This window comes from Eptatretus burgeri, chromosome 3 (assembly GCF_056783735.1).
Source record: "Eptatretus burgeri isolate ZD-2024b chromosome 3, Ebu_testis_v1, whole genome shotgun sequence".
In the NCBI taxonomy this organism is placed as follows: Eukaryota; Metazoa; Chordata; class Myxini; order Myxiniformes; family Myxinidae; genus Eptatretus; species Eptatretus burgeri.
In genome coordinates, this window is record NC_140963.1 from 129,291,889 (window position 1) to 129,314,926 (window position 23,038).

At 41.2% G+C, this 23,038-nt stretch overlaps 1 protein-coding gene across 3 annotated transcripts in view; it reads right to left on the reverse strand.

Moving 5' to 3' along the window:
- Window positions 1-704: 704 nt before the first annotated feature.
- The window catches only part of LOC147030958 (uncharacterized), a 61,318-nt gene continuing 38,984 nt past the window's right edge, over window positions 705-23,038 (reverse strand). The window contains exons 16-32 of one of the 3 annotated variants that reach the window (XR_015056587.1): window positions 22,092-22,144; window positions 19,143-19,316; window positions 16,974-17,095; window positions 16,413-16,460; window positions 16,117-16,168; window positions 15,722-15,783; window positions 13,606-13,692; window positions 12,417-12,458; window positions 12,142-12,190; window positions 11,936-12,007; window positions 10,652-10,722; window positions 10,457-10,513; window positions 5,266-5,502; window positions 4,262-4,384; window positions 4,042-4,093; window positions 1,456-3,690; window positions 705-1,209 (exon numbers count right to left, since the gene is read on the reverse strand). Coding sequence is in view for 2 of the 3 variants with exons in the window: in XM_085875557.1 (XP_085731683.1) it covers window positions 1,130-1,209; window positions 4,042-4,093; window positions 4,262-4,384; window positions 5,266-5,502; window positions 10,457-10,513; window positions 10,652-10,722; window positions 11,936-12,007; window positions 12,142-12,190; window positions 12,417-12,458; window positions 13,606-13,692; window positions 15,722-15,783; window positions 16,117-16,168; window positions 16,413-16,460; window positions 16,974-17,095; window positions 19,143-19,316; window positions 22,092-22,144 (1,381 nt within the window). In the remaining variant the exon portion in view is untranslated. Of the gene's footprint in view, window positions 3,691-4,041; window positions 4,094-4,261; window positions 4,385-5,265; window positions 5,503-10,456; window positions 10,514-10,651; window positions 10,723-11,935; window positions 12,008-12,141; window positions 12,191-12,416; window positions 12,459-13,605; window positions 13,693-15,721; window positions 15,784-16,116; window positions 16,169-16,412; window positions 16,461-16,973; window positions 17,096-19,142; window positions 19,317-22,091; window positions 22,145-23,038 lie in introns of all 3 variants that reach the window. The other 2 variants (XM_085875557.1, XM_085875558.1) reach the window with 2 other exon arrangements.

Here is a 23,038-nt window from a genome sequence, read left to right on the forward strand (position 1 = left end):
ACGAGACAACTCAAACTGTTGTCCAATCTCCAGAGTCTTAGCTTTGACAGTCCTTTACCTTGATCCAGTAACCTTTCTTGCACCCTTGGATTAAAAAATGCCATCAATGATCACATCTATTAGAATGTCCGCGGGATTGGCAAACTCGCAGTCCATGAGCATAATCCTCAGGTGCTTTACAATGTTAAAAAAGGTCTCCCCACTCTTTTGTTTCTGCTGCTTGAGCCGGTGCCGGGCGATCCGCTTGTTCTTTCTCGGTCACACATACGTTTCAAAATGATCGAGTTTCTTGTCGGCATCATCTTTCTCAGTCTCCTCCCATGTGAACATTTTATAAACCTCACAGCCATGAGTACCAATCCACGTGCCCAGCCATCCAGCTTTGCGCTTTGGGTTCAGCTCCGACAGCAGGCCCGCGAACACGAACTGAACGTGGTCTCGAAACCGAGTGAATTATCCAAACAAATCTGCAGCCTGCCTGTCCGAAGGATGAGAGACGTCATGACAGAGGGTGGAGTCATCAGAAAATAGATAAAGAGGATTGTCCAGAGAGTCAGAGAGTTCAATGATGAAGATTAGGAATACGACTGGGCCCAGAACACTGACTTGGGGCACTCCAGCCTTGATAAGGAGAGGAGATGAAAGGAATCCGCTGAATGCCACACGTTGGCTATGACATTCGAGAAAATCACGGGTCATAAAGTCTTATATTTTATTTTAAAAGTCCATTCTCCTCAATTCAGAAACATTTATGCCAACAACACACAATGCACACTATATACGTAATACTACAGCATAATTTACATATAATGACCACTTGATTGCTACATTGTGCAACAAAATTATGACGTCACTCTTCAAAATCTACTCTTGTCATTTAACTTTGGTAGAATAAAGTATACTGGACTAAATTATAGCTTATAAATGGGGAGGAACAACAGGTAATAATCAAAATGAAGATGGGGATTATAACAGCAGCAAGCCACAGCCACAGCAGCAACACCAAGAAAGCCACAGCAATCGCTTATCTGCCGTTCGGGGTTTCGTAATCGTAGTATCGCAGGTTTGTTGGATGTCGTACGCAGATATAGACACAAGGATTAGTGTTCATGCAGAAGCCTTCGGCCATTTATTCATTCCCAATGAAGCTTTGTAAAGCTCCCTGAAAGCTCCGAAGAGCTTCCAAAGGCTCCCAAAGGCTCCGTGAAACTGTAAAGGAATGATGTTGTTTTGTGACAACAATACATCAGAAATGCATTGCAGTTCCACTATAAATCAAATACAATAAATCAAACGAACAGCAAACAGACTTCAAATGGCGTTGAAGCATGTTATGCAAATGACACAAATGTCCGCAACGAGCAATGCGATGACATGAAAACACACACAAAATACATTCCAATCTTTCTTACTACATAAAGTCTTCCAATCAGCTACATAGAGAGATATACTGACCACTTTAATCCTCCTCAATGAGTAGCGCTTGGATGTAGATAAAACGTAGCATGGGCCTGGTCACACCGATGGCCTCGTGGCTTGATATGAACCTCACAACGCAGTAAGCTTCACGACACGATGTAAGCTTCACAGGCATGGACTTCACAATGCAGTAAGCTTCACGACACGATGTAAGCTTTCCAAGTATGAACCTCGCAACATAGTAAGCTTCACGACATGATGAAAGCTTCGCAAAGGGCCCAAGCTTCACAGAGTGCCAAAGCTTTTGGCTTCCCAGAAGGCATCTGCATCGATTCTGATCTGCGCCCAGAACCTTCGCTACAAGCTCTGCCCAGAACATTAATGGGATTATTAATCTTTAATAACCAACAAATGTCATGACTGACATGACAGGGATGGTCACTCTATAGGTAGGGGTCTAACCAGAGTGGCCTCAAAATGAATGTCACTGGTTAGATCCCTACTGGTTGGGTGACTGTCTACACTTGGGTGACCATCCCCACCAGATGATCCACCTCATACTCGGGGGAAGTACTCAACTGCCGTGCATACTTACCGTGCTGTTTAACCCCCTGGGGATCTTTGCCTGGTCGAGGGTTAAAAAATGACCATCACCGCCGCACCTCAGCACAGAGCGCCTTTTCCTGTGTGTTTTATATTTCACGGCGATGGCCCCACTTCACACAGGAGCGACAATGGCTTCATTGGTTTAAGCTGTGACCCCCTGAACCAGAATGGCAGGGCAGCAGACTGAACAACAACACAATGACTGGAAATCTTAGGTACGAAAGGGTGGACAAATCCAAAACACTTAAGCCAAAACATTTGCCCAAGTTCTACCCATAAAAGAAAAATGGGAGGAAGATTGTCGGTGAAGTTAGTGCGGGGCCACATTGAGGAGATATTTCTCTTACAGCTACCAGCCTGCATCATGGCAGCATTCAAAGAAATATCCAGAAAAGAGCAGAAAAAGAGGAGCAGATTGGAAAGTGAGATGTTTCGATGATTATCGTTCCTCCGGATCTGCAGTCATGGAGGCATTCAATGAAGTCACCTGGAAAGTATGGCAAGATTGTCAGACATTTGAGAGGAAAAAGGATAGGTCACATTGAGGAGATATTTCTCTGACAGTCACCAGCCTGCATCCTGGCAGCTCTCAAAGAAATATCCAGAAAAGAGCAGAAAAAGAGGAGCAGATTGGAAAGTGAGATGTTTCGATGATTGTCGTTCCTCCGGATCTGCAGTCATGGAGGCATTCAATGAAGTCACCTGGAAAGTATGGCAAGATTGTCAGACATTTGAGAGGAAAAAGGATAGGTCACATTGAGGAGATATTTCTCTGACAGTCACCAGCCTGCATCCTGGCAGCTCTCAAAGAAATATCCAGAAAAGAGCAGAAAAAAGAGGAGCAGATTGGAAAGTGAGATGTTTCGATGATTGTCGTTCCTCCGGATCTGCAGTCATGGAGGCATTTAATGAGGTCACCTGGAAAGTAAGACAAGATTATCAGACATTTGAGAGGGGTAGGAGAGGTTACATTGAGGAGATATTTCTCTGACAGCCACCAGCCTGCATCATGGCTGCCCTCAAACAACAGCAGTATCTGGAAAAGAACAGACAAGAAAGTATCCAGACAGAAAAGTAAAAAAAAGTTTTGATTGTCGGAGTTCAACATCAGTAGAATGGAGTCAATTATCGGAACCACCTGGAAAGAAAGGAAAGATTGTGAAATGTTTTTCCACCTGCAGAAAGAACGTCACACGCTGGGAGGAATTTTCCTTTAAGAAGAGGACAGGTATGGGACAGTTACTAGACAGAACTAGGTTCAGCTTTGGGTTCGGATTTGGTGCCCAAACGTACCTAAGAATTACATTCCAGTCATCCTGACCTGTTGTTTGGAGTAGAGTTCCATCACTGGGGACTGCAATGATTGTCAGAAGGAACTCTCAACATTTCTTGTCAACTCGGTTCGTTGTCTTGCTTTGTATTTGTGCTTGGCGACGCCACAACAATGTTGCCGCTTTTCTCACCGCACTCAGCGGGGCATTTCCTCAGGACGAATTTCGTCCTCCCATTGATGCAAACCAAGCTGTTGCTCCATTTTCTCTGAAATTCAACTCGCGTACTGCTTTCTTCTTCTTCACTCTTAAATTTCATTCTTCTCTCCAGGTCTTCCTGACTGTTGTTCACCACCATCTCAGACTGCTGTTTCCCCATCTTCATGATATTTTCCTTGGTGAGTAGGCCAGACATTCACAGGGACAAAATGTCACAAGAAGATACAGTTAAACACAGAAATATTAAGCAAAAACATAACAACACATGGATGAAAAGGTTGAGAGACACGACAGATCGGGTCTGAAAACTTAACTTTTATAAACTGGAAAGAGGCATTGTGCAATCAAAGTCGAACACACTCAGACCCAGAACCGGAAGTTCATGTTTATTTTGTCCAATAGTTACCCTGCTACCCTATTATCAGTAATTGCTCTCTTTCACCTTGCTCTTCCATGAGGCTCCATCTTGCGGAGAAACAATACCAACGGAAGATATTAAAAGAGTTGAAAAATGAGGGCTGCTTACCTTCAAAATTACAGGGGAACTTTGATCTGAAGCACTCGTGGTTGTAAATCTCCTGCAAAACAATGTGTTGGAATCAAATATAAACATGATCAGGAAATGCCTCCACGAGTGAGCAATACCATTTTGCTCCACAATAGCAGGTCAGTAACCCCAGCATTTGTGAACATACTTGTTCATGCAAATCAAATGCTGCAGTTAGAAAACGGTATTAAACCCCCACCTCCATAGTGAGTCTTTCCACAGGTTTCTCATGAAGCATCGCTGTCAGAAGGGAAGCCAATGATTCACTTGCAGATGGCGGTGGATTGTACACCACTTTGTAGGCTGTGCAGTCATCTGACATCTGTGAAGAAGCAAAACAAATGTATTTGTGACAGAATCTGGACCCCTCCTCGCAATCAAATACTTACATTTACATAATAAGCGCGTTCCAAACAAGAACTCCCTGATGCAATAACCAAGACTTGACTCGAAACGAATAAAATACATTTTGATTCATCAAATAAATTATGGCGTACAATACAGAAGTTTTCTTCATAAGCCAAAAAACAAATGCTCTCAACTCAATCATTGGATATTAAGTCTATGGGTTTATTAAATAAATTTGTGACAACTCAAATCTTTGGCAGTCAAAACGAAATGTAACAAACAAGAATTACAATAGATAATACAAGTGAATGATGAAACAATCACTTGTTTCATTCCACAGAGGAGAAGAAAATATATCAGGCATCCAAACCGGAATATCCAGCAAAATCTCCACTCAACATCAACATCAACAACAGATCTCAACACCGAAAGCATCACCATGAGTAATGTGTCCATAATGGTGTCTGCTGAACAAGCCAAACAACACGAAACCCACAGGAAATACCACCAAACCATCAGAAATACGACAACCTATCCCTCAGCACTCCCTTCACTCACCACACCCTCAGCATCTCCTTCACACCACACTTTCACAGCCCCTACTCTTCACTCACCAGACCCTCAGTATCAGGATCCCCTTCACACCACACTCTCACACCCCCTTCATTCACTTACAACACACTTAGCATCATACCCTGACACTCTCAGCTGGCACTGTCAATCTCCTGTACAGATTCTGCTTTCAAAATAAGAATTAGAAAGAGCGGTTATGTTGAAAAAAAAACAAATCTGTGCATAATAATGATGACATGTCTTTGTGATAACGATCATGACACCATGATGAACAATACTCACTTTAATAATCTGAAGTCCATCAAATTCCAGTCCAATAAGTAATTGGGTGAAGAGGATTCCAAGTGACCATACGTCAGCTGGGGGACCTGTATAGCTATTGTGGAAGAAGATCTCTGGTGCCATATAACCCTGTGTTCCTCTTAAGTCATAAAGTTGTTTACTTTGCGTGGAAACGAAAGCAAGGCCAAGGTCGATTATCTTCACCTCCAACTGATCGTTGCAAAGCATGTTGCCAAGCTGGAGAACAAACAGAAATTAATCTAATTTAAAAACATCAAATCTTTGATAATACAACATGTTAAAAGAAACATACAAATTTGAACGAGAAAGGCAGACAGAAAAAAAAATTCCAGGAAGAGAAAAGTGAAGAAAGAAAACCCCCCCAAAAAACATCCGATGCCGATGTCAGGATTTTATACAATAATAGTCGATTTGTCATTTCCTAAACGTAGAAATGCTCTTTCCGATGAAGTTTTTTTCGTCGATTTATATTCATATGGGTACCTAGAACAATTTGAGCTTGGTTGCCCAAATGGCAACATCAGGCAACTCTGGTAATTTGCATAATCCAAGATGGCCACCAAACGCCATCTCGATAATTTAGCATCTGACTCGCTAATCCTAGAATGGTGTGTAATACATCTGTTTTAGGGTTTCAGGTGTGTAGAATCCATTTCAGATATTATTTTTTTGATTGCATGTCAATCTCACGTGCAAAAGTTCAGGTCAAGGTTACATTTGACCTCTGTGTGGACAACCATTGGATGTTTCAACGAAATGGCAATGAAAAATATTATAATATTATAATATTACATAATATTATATATATATATATATATATATATATATATATATATATATATATATATATATATATATATATATATATTTAATGTTATAGCTGAAAGTTTGCATGCATTTGTGCAATTTTCTTCCTAATTTTAGTGTTTATTTCGCATGATTCGAGATGACCGATACAGCGCCTGATACTGGGAAATGCTTTCTCCTGACCTGCAGCAAGTCTGTACGAGTAAGAACATTCAAGCTACAAGCAGTAACAAGACTTATTGAATGTGCAACAGAGCAGCATGATGATGAAACCCTTACGAGAATGCAGTATGTTTTGGATTCGCAAGGTGATGAGGCATTAGTAGAAGTTCATCAAGGCTGCCACTGCTCATTCACCTCCAAGTATCATGTCAAAAAAGTTGTGGATAAGAAGAGGAAGGAGGGTTCTATAGACAACGAAGAACCACCAACTGCCAGAATCAGACGATCACAAGTAAAAGAGTTTCATTTTAAGAAACAATGTTTGTTTTGTGCTGCATCTTGTGAGCCTGAAAATCCTAAACATCCCGATGGATGGGATAGAGTGGTACAGTGCGAAAGAAAGGATGTCAAGGATGTTCCACCCTTCAAGGCTGTTGTATTACACTATTGTGATGATCGAAATGATGTGTGGAGTCGGGAAGTTGCTCTGCGTTGTCACGGCGCAGATGACTTATCCGTAACTGAGGCACAGTATCATGGTCAGGTACCGGGAACTTCGATGGAATCTGCTTGCTTTACGCTATTCACCAAAAAGAAGAAAAGTCCCAAAGTGATGGCCCTTCCTCCAACAACGACCTACTTGTCACAACACGTGTTGAGGGCTCATTTACAAGTGATGTTGTGGAAAGCAGCAGACCACCAAGCTCCACCTGATGATTCAGCTGATCTCACAAAATTTGGATGGGAGATTCAGGATAATATCCCTGTTCCTGTCACTGCTAAAGGGGCCCGGCACCGCCAGGGCTAATTGACGAGATCCGGTGTCAATGTAGGGCACAGAGTAAGAAGTGCATCACTGAAGCGTGTGGCTGCCACAAAGAACATCTTTCACGTTCGTCATACTGTAATTGCTCTGGTGAAGATGGCTGCTGCAATCCACACTCAAAGAGACGAGATGTTCAAACTACAGATGAGGAGTACGTCGATACGGAGGAGGATTATGAGGATGATGTAGATCAGGAGGATGATGTAGATCAGGATGTTGGGAAAGAGAATTTTGATGAGGGTGCCAATCAGGAGAGCGAAGGCCAGGAGGATGAGGATGGTCTTTCTGATCCCGATTATGAGTGGGAGCATACACAAATCTGATTCAGTTGGGGAAGATGACAATTATCGTCTTATTGTATAATTCTACACTTATGTAATTGTGAATACCAGCTTTTAGTGATATTTTTCACATGAAGAAAACATGAATAAAGTGAATCGTTAATGTTCATCAAGTTGATTCAATTCGCTGTCCACCCCGAGATCAAATTTAACCTTTATCTGACCTTCAACGAGTGAGATAGACCTGTAATCGTAAGAATAACATCAGAAATGGATTCTACATACATAACAAAAAAACCTGAAAAGAGGTATTACACACCATTTTAGGACGAGCAGGTAAAAAATAAAATGTTCGAGATGGTGATCGGTAGCCATCTTGGATTATGCAAATTACCAGAATTGCCCAAAGTTGCCATTTGGGCAACCAAGCTCGAATTGTTCTGGGACCTCATATGATTCCAAATAAACATTAAAAATTCATAGGAAAGGACATTTATAGGTTTGGTATTGAACAGATAGAAACGTCAAGTCGACTATAATATGGAGGAGCTCGAAGCCAGAGTGGACAGCGAAGAGTACGAACAGTAGAGTTGCAGGAAGTGAGACTGGGTTTAGCGATAGGAAAGGACGAGAAAGTTGCAAGATGTCGATGTGTGACAGGAAAGATAAAATACCAGGAGTTGTAGCAATCGAGGTAAATAACAATGCAGTACTGTGTTATATCAAGAGAAAGGGGTGATATGAAGAAAGAAATTAATGTGGAGGGTTCTGTGTGGATTGATATTAGGAATGGAAGAATAGTTAGGTACGTATACGAGGCTCCTGGTGCAGTGGAAGAAAGGTTTATTAAGAATTCCGAAAGGCATGTGGTAAGGGAAGAGTACTGATTGGGGGCGATTTTAATTTGCCATGAATAGATTGGGTTCAGGAACAGTGGAACAGCAGATGAGAAATTTCTCAATCTAGTCCAGCAATGCTTTTCAATCCATTTCATAGATAATCACATGAGGAGGAGTGGAGAGTGAGATCTCTCATTAGGTAATAACGCAAACATGGTGTAAAACGTTGAGGAAGAACAATATTAGTGGACAGGTGACCATAACGTAGCGTGTGTAAGTGGATTTTGTTTCAACAAGTTTGAGATTGTAGAATGAGGCTTGCGGATGTCAGGAAGGCAATTTTTGAGAGTTCGAGGAGAGACGTGTCACAGATTGCAATCAGTATCACAGAAATGGGAACCATCAAGGACAAAATGTGCAATAACATCTTCACAATGTCACCGTGAATAGAGATATAGTGCATTCAGAAAGTATTCACACCCCTCGACTTTTGTCATATCTTGTTGTGTTACAAGGCTGGATATAAAATAAATTAAATTGAGATTTTTTTTGTCACCGATCCACACAAAATACTCGATTAATGACAAATTGAAAACGTGTTTTTAAAATTTTTACAAATAAAAAATGAAAAGCTGAAATGTCTTGTGTCAATAAGTATTCATGCTCGCATGCTCGCAGAGTCTTTCACGTAACTTTTTGCAAACTCCAGGCGTGCGATCATGTGCATTCTTCTCAGGAGTGGCCTCCGTCTGGACACTCCCCCATCAAGCCTAGATTTGTAAGTGCTGCAGAGACTGTTGTCCTTCTGGCAGGTTGGCCGATCTCATCCAAGCAACTCTGTCATTCTGTCAGGGTGGTCATTGTGTTCTTGGTCACCTCCCTGACCAAGGTCATTCTTGTGACCAAGGACGACCGGCTATAGGAAGTGTCTGGGTGGTTTCATATTCTTTCCATGTCCTACTGATGGAGCTCACTGTGCTCTTGGGAACTCTCAACACTCTAGAAATTGTTTTGTACCATTCCCTACATCTGTGCCTCCTCACAATTCTATCTCAGAGTTTGATGGACAGTTTCTTGGACTTCATGGCAGAGTTTCTGCTCTGACATGCACAGTCAACTGTGGGATCTGATATAGAAAGGTGTGTTTCTTTATAAATCATGTCCAATCATATGAATTGGCCACAGGTGGACTCCAATGAAATTGTGGAGACATCTCAAGGATGATCAAAGGAAATTGGATGTACCTGAACTCAATTTGGAGTGTCATAGCAAAGGGGTTGAATACTTATGGAAACAACACATTTCAGCTTTTCATTTTAAATTCATTTGTAAAAATGTCGAAAAATACATTTTCACTTTGTCATTATGGGGTCTTTTGTGTGGATTGGTGACAAAAAAGTTCAAGTTGATGAATTTTAAATTCAGGCTGTAACACAACAAAATGTGACAAAAGTCGAGGGGTGTGAATACTTTCTGAAGGCACTGTATAACATAGGGGCAATACCCCTGGGTGCTCACCTGGAAGCGGCTGGATAAGATAACCAGGGACCCACTAATGAGGAAGAAAGTAAATACCTATAGATTTTTATTTTAATGCCGTGAACAAACTTTTGTACATCCTAGATGATAAAGGTTGTGGTCAAGTTTTATCGAAATTGTGTGGGTGGTTTCGGAGAAGAAAGCAAATAAATATTTGGGGAGACAACCCCCCCCCCTCCCGAAAAATCCCTTGGACCCAATTCTTTTAAATGTCGTGAACAAACTTTGATACATACTGGGTGATGAAGGTTGTGGTCAAGTTTCATCAAAATTGTGTGTGCAGCTTCAGAGAAGAAGTCACAAATGTTTACAGACAGAGGGACGGACGACGCGCCATCCCATAAGAACTGCGTTCCAGGTGAGCTTAAAATTAAGTACACACTGCGACAGTGGGTGGTTGTTTTGCACAGACTGCACCCAAACTCGAACCGGTATTTCATTTTGATATCTTCCCTTCATGCTATATTGGAGGTCTACTCTAACTAATCGTGTAATAAAAATGAAAGGGTAGATATGTGATAGCACCCCACCCCGACCCCCTCAACCTTCATACATTACCCAACAACTTGGGTCATTACCCAACAATGTAAATTTTGTTATTTACTGCCCCCTCAACTTCCTACCCCCACTCCTTCCTTGCTGTGCTGCACATAAAATGGTTTTCATTGTAGTGTTACACAGAACGTATCACGGTCTACACTGGTGTAGTTGGTTACCTTGATATCTCTATGCACAATGTTTTTGCTGTGCATATATGCAAAAGCAGAAGCCATCTGGAAGGGGGAGAAAAAATATCAAAACATGGATACAGAATGTGATTTTGAAGATTTTACAATTTCGAATTCAATGCTTTCTGTCATATTTCAAAACACATCAACATCACACTGAGGCCGAAAGCCCTTGCAGCTCACCTGCTTCATGATACCTAATGCTAGATTTGGAGAAAAATTCTTCTGGAAAGCAAGTCGGTGAGAGAGTGGATCTGCACACATCGAACAGACAGAAACATACAAAGGCAAAGCAATGAGATTATTCATTTTTAAGAAAACATGAGTAGAGGAACAATAAAGTAAAGGAACGAGTACAGAAAACGATAAACAAACAAGGATAAATTTTGCTTGCAAAATTGAAGGTCGTAGAAAAACAAGGTGATAAAAGGCCACAGTTGGACACAAGAAGGGAGCAAATAAACAGGAAGAGCGGAGGAGAGAGAGAGTGGAGGGAGAGAGAGAGAGCAGAGGGGAGAGAGAGAGCAGAGGAGAGAGAGAGAGAGAGAGAGAGAGAGAGAGAGAGAGAGAGAGAGAGAGAGAGAGAGAGAGAGAGAGAGAGAGAGAGAGAAGAGGGAAGAGGGAAGAGGGAAGAGGGGAGAGGGGAGAGGGGAGAGGGGAGAGGGGAGAGAGGAGAGACACAGAGCGGAGGAGAGAGAGCGGAGGGGAGAGAGAGAGAGACGAGCGGAGGGGACAGGGGAGAGGGGAGAGGGGAGAGGCGAGAGGTGAGAGGGGAGAGGTGAGAGAGGAGAGAGAGGAGAGAGAGGAGAGAGAGCGGAGAGAGCGGAGAGAGCGGAGAGAGAGAGTAGGTATAGGAAACTGGAAATGAGGAGGTAGACTGAGAAGAGGGTTAATGAAGATACAAAAAAATGAGGAAAGGATGGACGATGACACGAGATGGTTGAACATCGCCTGCTCGATCTCTTGGAAGGGAGAATGTGATTGAATAGATTCTGCAGGGCAGTTGCACAAATGGGAGAAAAGCCTCTGAATTTAACCGGAGCCGAAAGCCAGCCGGCGTGTCCTGAATTCAATCGGTGATTACAGGAAGAGTACTAAAAATATCATCTTTGGATGGAATTCAAAGGGTACAAAATGTGTCGATTCATGATATCACAAAGATTCATACTCGTAAATTGCAGAGATCTGCAACAATAAACATATTAGTATGAGTATGTGTATCGGCTCCCATCTTTCTTGTCCTGCGTGCACAATGGGTCGCGGCTCACTGGGGAGCAAACATGGTGCCTATTTTTCAGTTGACCAAACTGTCTTTATATACAGCACTGCATGAACCTAAAAAGTCCCAACAACCAGGACATCATAATTCATATTTCCCAATGACTAAATTATTTCTCTGCTCAAGTAAAAGTGAACTCGATGGACACAAACAGTAGATTTTCAGCAAAATGACTTTAGAAACCTCACCTCCAGTCATATACTCCATGATGAGGACCACTTGGTTACATTGCTGATATTCCTGTACATTAATCAACTTCACTGTGGGGAAACAAGATAGTGGAGCACAAGTTAAGATGGCATAAGAAACTCATTCAAAGTCAAACACCTTCAAACAACATGATGAGCATGCAAATTTTGTGTGACCCTTCCAATGGCAAGATATCAATACTTACCAATGTTTTTATGATCAAGCCTCTTCATTATGTCAGCTTCCTTCAAGAGCTACAAAATAAGAAAAAGAAGAAAAGAAAATCAAACAGATTCATGATATAACCTGCACAAAGGTTAACTTACCCCATAGCTGTAACCACAAAGTTGTAACACAGAGGTACTCACAGCATCAGGGGCCAACAGACAAATATTTATCACAGACAAAAGATTCAGAGGTAAATTAAACCATTGGTTCAGCAGATAAAATACAGTTATCTCCACATTCACACTAACTTACGCCTTCTGCCTTCTCCAACTTCATTGCCTTCTTCAAAGTAGCCTGAAAGAGAAAACAAAAGGTCATATTGTAACATCTTAGTTGTAATGTAGGAAAACGATTAAAAATATATAAAATTGGTCAGTCGATTTTGTTATTCTGTCTGTCTGTCTGTGTCTGTTTGTTTCTGTTTGTCAATCGCCTCTCGGTCACAATTTAAAACCAATCTTCACAAAACTTCACCAGTCAAGTTTGTCATAAGCAAGAAGCCCATTGATTTTTGAAGTGAAAAGATCAACAACATGGGTGAAATTATTAAAATCCTCAATTTCCATCCAATTGACTTGGAATTTGAAGAGGATTTGCAAATCAGGTCACTGAATTCGGCACCAATTATTTTTGAAGTCAACATTGGCCAAATTTCTAAAAATTGTCAATTTTCATCTGATTGACTTGAAATTTGAAGAGGATTGGCGTATTTGGCCATTGAATTCAACCACCATAATTTTTTAAGATCAAATTTCCTTTTGGGATTTCCGAGTATCGTGCTGTGCACATCTTTCTTATTTGTTTGTCTGTCTGTGAGCAGGATATCTCAAAAAAGTTGTGGACAGATCCGGACGAAATGTGGTGTACGGGTTTGGAGTGCGAGGACAAATTTATTCGATTTTGATGAAAATCCGAATGCTGATCCAGAAACAATAATTTTTTTAATTGTTCAAGTGATTCTTCACCATTGAGAGATCGGGTCAAAAACGATATATAGCACGATATTTTAAAAAGTTGCGAACGGATTATGATAAAACTTGGCGGATGAGTTGGTTAGGTGACAAGAACAAGCCGATTCGATTTTGGTTGAACTCCGAATGCATATCCGGCCAATCAGTGGGATCCAAGATGTAAACCATTCAGCCTGGTGCAGGTGGGTGCTCGGCTGAGTGCCATTCTAGTTTGTTCATTGTAATTACATTTACGATGGAATCCTCCACAGGAATGATGTGGGGCCCGTAAGTCTAAATAGAAGGTATCTTTCATCTTTACAGAAATAAAGGAGACAAATTCAGATTCAGGAGAATCATCCCATCCCTTTTTTTATTTCTCCATGTGTCCCTCCATCAAGTCCCTCCACTGTGTTTATCTAATTCTTCCACGAGCTGTTCCAGCTCCCAGAAAGTGAATGGAAGACAGGAAGTATTCCACCAGCTTATACCTTCACTGAAGAGTTGATGTTCGTTGCTTTGTATACAAATCCAAAAAATCCTCTTGCGATTTTGGCGATGATCCTCCAGTCCCCAACCTGATAAAGGCAAAAACAGAGCTTCACAACAATGCTAATGGAATAAATGAGAAATAATACAGCTGTGATTGAATGATTATTTCACATCAACTCAATAATGATTGTGGTGTCAATCACTAATAACCACAGTACAGTGTAATAAATTAAAAGAATATGGGTGCCTATCTCCAATATTGTGACAAATTTGTGTTTGAATTTGTGAATTGAGAAAGCTTAAAGGCCCAGTCACACCTTGACGTTTTAGCCAGCTTATGCCGATTTTTGGAAATTTTTTGTAAAACGCTGGTACACGTCGAATACGTTATGGGTACGTTTTGTATATGTTAAGACCACGCTGAAAAACACTGCCATAAGTGGTAGTACGCTGGCTTTAAAAACGTTGAACTTTTGGGTTTTCCTCGAATTTTTTCATGCTTGAAATTTTACGACGTATGCCGGCGTATGACTCGCTCGTTCCGCTACGCTGGCCATGAGTTGAAGGCACGTTATGCGATCGTTGACACACGTTGAAACACGTTACTTGTAAGTTACTCATAAGTCGAAACACGTCGAGGTAATGTTTAGCGTACCCGAAACTTATTTCTAACCTATGAGTAACGTTTTGTAAGCACGCTACACGAACGTTGTTCACACTTTGCAACACGTTACTCGAAAGTACTACTACTACTACTACTACTACTACTACCAACATCGACATCACTAAATTCTCTCGAACTACGACTAATAACGTCGACATCATTAAATTCTCTCGAACTACTACCACTACTACTACTACTACTACTACTAACATCGACATCACTAAATTCTCTCGAACTACTACTACCAACATCGACATCACTAAATTCTCTCGAACTACTACTACTGCTACTACAACTACTACTACTAACATCGACATCACTAAATTCTCTCGAACTACTACTACGACTAATAACCTCGACATCACTAAATTCTCTCAAACTACTGCTACTACTACTACTACTGCTACTGCTACTGACATTGACATCTACTCAACATGGAGTCTGGAACACTGACGGGTTCCTCTTGTGAAGCCCATTTGTATATACCAATTCCCCTAAACGCTGCCGATACGCCATTATACGGTAGCTGTAAGTTAGAAACACGTTCAGTAAGTTCTGTGGTCGTCCGGAAGACGTCAATCAAATTCGTCCACATACGCCAATGTGCTTTTGAGATACGTTACAGATAGGTTCAAAGCACGCTACTCATAGGTTCAAAGCACGCTACTCGGAGGTTAAAAATTAAGTTTCGGCTATGCTAAACATTACCTCGACGTGTTTCGACTTATAAGTAACTTACAAGTAACGTGTGGCCGACGTGTGTAAACGATTGCGGAGCGTGCCGAGAACTTATGCCAGCGTGTGCGGAACTTGTAAACCATACGTCGAGTACGTCGTAAAATTTTCAGCATGCTTGAAATATCACGACGTACTAGACGGACCACGTAATATGCCAGCGTACTTCATTGTTTTTCATCGTGCTCCTAACGTATACACAACTTACCCATACCGTATTCGACGTGTCCCAGCGTTTTAGACACATTTTTCATTGGTCGGCATACGCTGGCTAAATCGTCAAGGTATGACTGCGATGTTGACACTTCCAATTTTCAGGCGGTAATGATTTAAATCGGCGAGCGGCAGGTTTTTAACAGAGAACGCCACGAGTTCGTCGGCGATACGTGCAGCGCACTATGACGAAGTTAAACTATCGTTGGACATAGGTTGTGAACGCCGACAACAGGCAAAGCATTTGTTGGTATAAGTTATCTTTAACACAACGAAACGTTCTGTGCCCGTTACTAATACGTTATGCATACGACCAACACGTTATGAAGATGACAAAAACTTTTTAAAAAACCTCAAAACTTCAGCGTACGCCAACGTTTTATGTGCATTTTTATACGTTCCCATTCCTGGCTAAAACGTCAAGGTGTGACTGGGCCTTAAGATCGATTTTAGCAAATTCATACATTTTAACCCCACTGTAGGTAATCCAATATCTTGCTTACCAGGGTATTCACCTCAACTTCCTCATGCTTCATCAAGCCGTCTCCTTCATCACACCCATCACCTTCAAAATAAGCGAAAACAACAACAAAAAATATATTTGTGACAGAAAAAGACCAATGGACAAAATAAAAAATAAAAAAACAATGGACAAAAACAATGGGAAACCACCCAGTATAATCCTTGCACAGGAAGCTGCTTCAGTAGCACCGACGTTTTGTGACAGAGACTAAAGAGACGGATCTAAATGAGTGTTTGCAAACTTGAACTTTGGGTTTGATTGAGTTTTTTAAAAAGTCAACAGTTGAGTAATGAGTGAAATATTCATGCCAAAGAAAAACAATGTGTAACATATTTTGATCATAGTGCAATAAGTTTGAGTAAAATCCACACTTACAAACGTTGGGGTGTCGAAATCGTGCGTGAAGCCTTTTAAGTTCTTTTAGGAACTACAAAAAAAAACATAAAAAACAAAAGAAAATGACACAAATTCATTCTGTAACCTGTACAACGGATAACTTACGCAAAAAGCTATAACCACAAAATTGTAACTTGTACAGAGACTCACAGCATCAGGGATAAATAAACAAGCATCTTTCACAGACAAAAGTTGCATCAGGACAGTTCAGAGGTAAATTAAACCATTGGTTCAGCAGTTAAAACACAGTCATCTCCACATACACAAAAACTTACGTCTGCTGCATCCTCCCAACTTATTGCCTTCTTCAATAGAGAAGTAGCCTGAAAGAGAAAACAAAAGGTCATATTGTAACATCTTGGCTGTAATGTGGGAAAACGATTAAAATATGTAATATTGGTGTGTCGTGATGTAGTCCGTGGTGACAGAAGGAGTGTATCGTGGTGACAGAAGTCCACGTTGGAGCTAAATGGCAGAAATCAACAACTTTACATGGACTGAGGATAAAAATGGGGAATATGAAGACGATCACTTGGACACACCATAAGTGAATTCAGTTGCGTAGTAGGATTTGGAAGAGGAAGAAAAATAGGACTGAAGTATAATGAGTGAATGAGTGGATGGGTTTAGGAGGGGAGAGGGATGAGGGGATAAGATGAGAAGTGGGCGGTGGGGGGGGGGGAATGGAAAAAAATTACAATGATAGGAATTAAGAAGCCCCATGGACTTAGCCTCAAGATGGTTTTACTCATTATATTTGGTGAGATTATACTTCATGTCACAAATTATACTTTATTTATTCATTGTAATTACATTTATCCATTAAATGGACTCACTTTCGTACCACACTGTTGGGAATCCAACATCTTGCCTCCCGAAGCACCCTCCTCAAAGCACTGGTTTGTATTCCAATCGATGTCATCATCCTCATCGATGTCCTGACTTATATTAAGAGAAGCTGGAGAGGTGAAGGGAAATCAACATAAAACAGATATTGTAACAGAAAAAAATTTCATTGGACAGAACACCATTGTGTTCAGACATGTGTGTGTGCGTGCGTGTGCGTGTGTGTTTTTGCGTGTGTGCGTTTTGGAAATTAGACATAAATTTCCTTCTTGACCAGCCAGCTGTTCATAGACCATGTCTCTGAGTAAGACGAATTGTGCTCAGAGCATGCAAGATTAGCCCACGTCTTTCAGGAACCGGTTGGCTAGGCCTGACATGATTTGAGTTGGGAAAGGAAAGAATCATTAATTTGTTCAGGGTGTCGGCAATATCTTGCCAACGCTTCATGAAACATACAGAGGGAAGTTTAATGCCTCCAAGCTAATGCTCTCAAACGGAGCACCCACCACAAGGTTCCATGGTGTGACTGCACACTTGTGACCAAATGCCCCACCTGCGGAGCATCAATTTGATTTTATGAATCTACACATACAATGATTTCATGAATCATGATATCTCTGGATGGAATCACCAGGAAGGACGATGATCGAGCTATGCTCGCTACTGCTATAAGCGAGGGGAAACTGATGTCTGGTATCAAATCTTCATTGGACCAAAAACAACAACAGTGATGACACAACCCCTGAGGAGCACGACTAGTTCTTCATTCGATAGTGTATTGTATGGATAAGAATCAAAGCAGACTGTCCAGTTGAGAAGTACATTTTCTCTGTCTGCACAACCCTGTCATACACAGATCAATTGAGGAATGGGTGATTCTGTTCAGGAAAAGGATAAAGGAATAATTGTGGGGGGAAAAACAAATGCATCTGAAACTGTGGTGATCGGCAAAAAATAAAGCAAATTGAGGTTATTGTATCGATAATTAAAGGGATTCATGTTTTAAAATCAGACAAAGCAATGCCAACAGATTATAATAAAAATAGCACCGCAAAGGGGGTATAACCCCTGAGCCCCTTGACGTAAACCAATTTCAAGATGGTGGCCATATTGAAAATCGCAGCATGCCCATTTTCGAAAGGAATCTTCCTCTACTCAACCCCAACACACCCAGCAAAAATGGATTTAATCGGATAAGGCGTTCTCCGCGAAATTGACGGAAACCAATTTCAAGATGGCTGCCGTGGCGGCCACAGTGAAAATCGCAGCATGCCCATTTTGGAAAGGAACCTTCCTCTACTCAACCCCATTATACCTCGCCAGAATAAAATCAATGTGTGAAGCCGTTCTCAAGTTATTGTCCAGAAACCAAATTCAAGATGGCTGCCCTAGCCGCCATATTGGATATCGGATTGTGCTGTATATCAAAAAGAACCTTCCTCTTACCACCCCCGTTTTACCCCCATGAACATAAAATCAATCTGTCAAGCCGTTCTCAAGTTATTGTCTGGAAACCAAATTTAAGATGGCTGCCCTAGCCGCCATATTGGATATCGCATCGCACTGATTATCAAAAGGAACCTTCCTCTACCCAGCCCCAACACACACTGCAAAAATGGATTTAATCGGACAAGGCGTTCTCCTCGAAATCGACGGAAACCAATTTCAAGATGGCTGCCATGGAGGCCACATTGAAAATCGCAGCGCGCCCATTTTCGAAAGGAACCTTCCTCTACTCAAGCCCAACACACCCTGCAAAAATTGATTTAATCAGGCAAGGCGTTCTCCTCGAAATTGACGGAAACTAAAAGTTGACAGACGGACGCCCGGACGGACGCCCGGACCACGCCTGTGACGACAATACCCCTTTTTCAGCCCAATTCGGGCTGAGGGGTAAAAACCACATTCTGCTATGCAAAGCAGTGCTGGCTGGCAAGAACAATGAAAATACTTCCAGGATAGGTTTGCATTATGAGGAGAAACTCGAAGAAAAATAATGATAATAAGAATAATAATAACAATAATAATACAATGCTGTTACATTGGAGACAGAAAAAATGTCATGAAAACAAAATATTGTCTGGTGGACTGACATGATCATTGCACAGTCTTTCCAAAGCCTCTGGTACTCAGCTTAGTAGTCTACCTTTAGTACTCACCTTTCTTCTCAGGAAAGCACAACTCTAATTTCTGAAAGGAGACATGTTTTTGCCTACTCTGTTCCAGAAAAATAGGTCTGCGGAGAATGGACGTGCGCACCATCTCGATGGGAGAGTGAAAGTATTCAACCATGAAAGGACGGTGATCTTCAAAGTGAACCTCCACCATTGCATCTGAGAAACACAAACAAAAAAGAGAAATTTCAGAAAATTAATAAACACCAGCGGAGTTATCCCAATGAGTGATCTTGGTCCAAGCAAGCAACATTTTTCTGACATATACCGATATTTGAGTGGTGCAGAAGGAACTGGCAGCTGCCTCAATTGTTCCCCCAAAAAATAATAACCAGGGTTCTGCAAAAACATGCCCACCTGAGACGATTTGCAGCATTCGGACAGCTGAGGACGGATTCGGATGAAACTTGGGGGACATGTTGGGTATGTGACAAGAATGAGGGCTCGTTGGGGCTCATATGAGAGCGAACACACAACTCACACCAAGGGGGGGAGGGTATAAGAGAAGACGGGCAGGAGAGGGAAGGACGAAACAGTGGGGGACAGAGAAATTCGGAGATCTGTGGAAGGGAGAGGGATGGGACGGGGAGCATGGGGATTACAAGATGGACATTACAGGGACTTTCAGTTAGGAAAGCAGGGAATTTTAAGGAGGTGGCTTTATGGTAGATTAACGGGGGTAGAAAAGATCGAGGATTTGGATGGTGAACGATAAGAGATGGTGGTGAACAGCTGTTTTGAAGGCCTGGAGGGAAGAATGGGATTGAAAAGAGTGGGGAGTTTATTCCAAAGGCAGGAAAAAAGAAGAATGAAAGAGTGAAGGTGAGCAGTGATTCGTGATTTTGGGAGTTTTACCAGAAGGGGGTTATTCGCGAATCTTGAGTGCACTGCGGAAATGTGGTGGGGTCATATCGCAGGCAGAGCAAGGAAAGCGAGACTGGAAAGGAGATATCCATATATATATATATATATATATATATATATATATATATATATATATATATATATATATATATATATATATATATATATATATATATATATATATATATATATATATATATATATATATATATATATATATCTCGCTCGCAGCCTGTGGCTGCTGGTTGCATCATTGGTTTGGACACAGCTATGCCGCTGATGCAGTGTCCCCCTTACCAATACACTGGTACTCATTTTGCCGACCTCGGAAGGATGACAGGCTGAGTCAACCTCCTGGTGTATTTTAATTCAGCGGGAAACGGAGCTTGAACTCAGGACCCTAGGATCCCAAGCCGCCGCCCTAACCACTAAGCCAACACCAGGCTTATGGAGAGGAGATGATAGAAGACAGAAAGACCACCGACCTGCCTGTAGGTGAGAGAGTGAGAGACCCAAAGACAGCCTCATCGAGGGAGATACCAATGATCCTAAATGCCATGGTTTCCACGAAGAAGGTGCGAGGCAGGAGCACCCGCCCAGAGGGGAAAGCAGTACTCCCATCAGGCTGTGGACGAAAGTTTTGTTTGTGGTCAGGAGCTCAGGTGGGCTGAGAAAGGACTTTGCACGATGGAGGATTCCCAGTCGAAGACTGGTTTTGGAGGCCAGGTTGGAAATGTGGCTTTCCCATGAAAGATCATGGCAGATGATGTGACCCAGAACCTTGAATGAAAGGACTTCTTCCGGAGGATTGTTAAGAAAGTAGATGGGGGGGGGGTTCTAAACTGTCCTTTCAAAGAGACATCCTGAGAGTGTGAGATTTGTCAGGATTGAAAGACATGTTCCATGTGTTAAGACAAGTTTGTGATTTTATCCAGATCTGCAGAGAGCGAAGAAGCTGCGGCTTGCACATCTGAGGGATGACAGATGGTACGACAGGGTGTGGAGTCATCAGCATTGAGATGAAGAGGATTTTCCACAGAATCAGAGAGGTCATTGATGAAAACCAGAAAAACGAACAGGGCCCAGAACACTGTCTTTAAGTACTCCAGCCTGGACAGGAAGAGGGATGAGAGAACTCCATTTCGGGCCACACGTTGACTGCGAAAGAGATGAAGTCTGCGAGCCATGAGTGGCGATGGCCTTGGATACCATAGGAAGAGAGTTTGGTGAGCAGGACAGGGTGCCAGCCCATGTCAAAAGCACGCGATATGTCTCGGGATATGGCTCTGATTCCATGTCTGGCATCGAGTACCTCCATCCATTGTTGCGAGAGCAGAAGCAGCATATCCAGGGTAGAGTGACCTGGTCTGAAACCAAATTGATGATCGGAAATCAAGCCATTTGAGAAGAGGAAGATGAAGAGGTATCTTGTGGACAATACCTCGATGACGATAAACCACAATCTGTGCAGTGCACACAATGTCAATAAAAATAAGTTCTGGGGTTACATACAGAATTCCTTCCCTTTTCATGGAAATAGAAGAGCATATAATGCAGGTCACCATCGTAAAAAGTCACAATATGCCAAATCAAGAGGTTCAGAAGCTACAACTGCAAAAGGCAACGCACCAACACATCATGTGCCAGGGGGTCGTATTTGAGTGCAGGTTTTCGTTTACATGAAGAACGGCAGAAGGGAACTTTTGGAGCGACAGTTTTTGACGTACCAGAGAGAGTGTAGTGACGCTGATTGTCAGAAGGTATTCCCAGTGGGGAACTGTCAGGAATGGAAGCGAGGTGTAAAGCTGTTAAAACACTGCCATGGCATTGCTGGAGGATCAAAACAAAATGACCACAGCACGCATGAGAATGGTTGCTGTGGTGAGAGGAAAGTCGTTTGTGACATTGTCGTGAGGAACGAGCAACCACCGCCGGCAAATTGAAATGGGAATAAAACAACAACCATTTTCAGGTCTCTCTTACAAGTGCTTCAACATCCAAAAACATGCAAAATACTTGTGACGGAGATAATTCATTCATTTAAAGAAAAGATTCAGAATCAAAACTCACCATTGAGCTGTGCTTCCTTCAAAGGGTTTATTGACACGACAGCCTCATCACTCCTGCAAACATTGGAAAGATTTTGTAAAGCTGGAGTTGAAAAAGTTACAAACAAGAAACAAACTACGTGGGTGTGTACATGTATATGTATATATATATCTATATATATATATATATATATATATATATATATATATATATATATATATATATATATATATCTATATATATCTATATATATATATATATATATATATATATATATATATATATATATATATATATATATATATATATATATATATATATATATATATATATATATATATATATATATATATATATATATATATATATATATATATATATATATATATGTATGTATGTATGTATGTATGTATGTATGTATGTATGTGTGTGTGTGTGTGTGTAGGTATGTATATATAAATACACACACACACACACACACACACACGTACGTACAAGGAATACAGGGAAATCTAACACAGGTGGAGGCCATTCTGCCCATCATGCCTGCATGAACACCATACTACTTTATCTACACAAGAGCCAACAAAAAAATGGGGAATATTTTTAAAAATTAATTGTATATATTTTATTTATGATTTATATTTTAAAGTTTTTGTAGTTTTTGTATCTTCTTTTATTTTATTGTATTTTTGTATTTATTTATTGATTTATTTACTTACTTACTTACATTTTCTTCTTCCCCTCAGGGGAGGGGGCATGGGCTTGGTTAAAAACACACAACATCAATCACATAATACCCCTTGACAAGACTCCAACCAACAACACTCCAGACACATGCACACAATCACCCATCAATGGTCAAACTCCCTAAAAGTCCTGTCAACATCCCCATACCCTTCTACCTCCATAACTTCCAGTTTCTGATCTAATTCGAATTTAAACTTATCTACTTTTTCTGCTGCCAC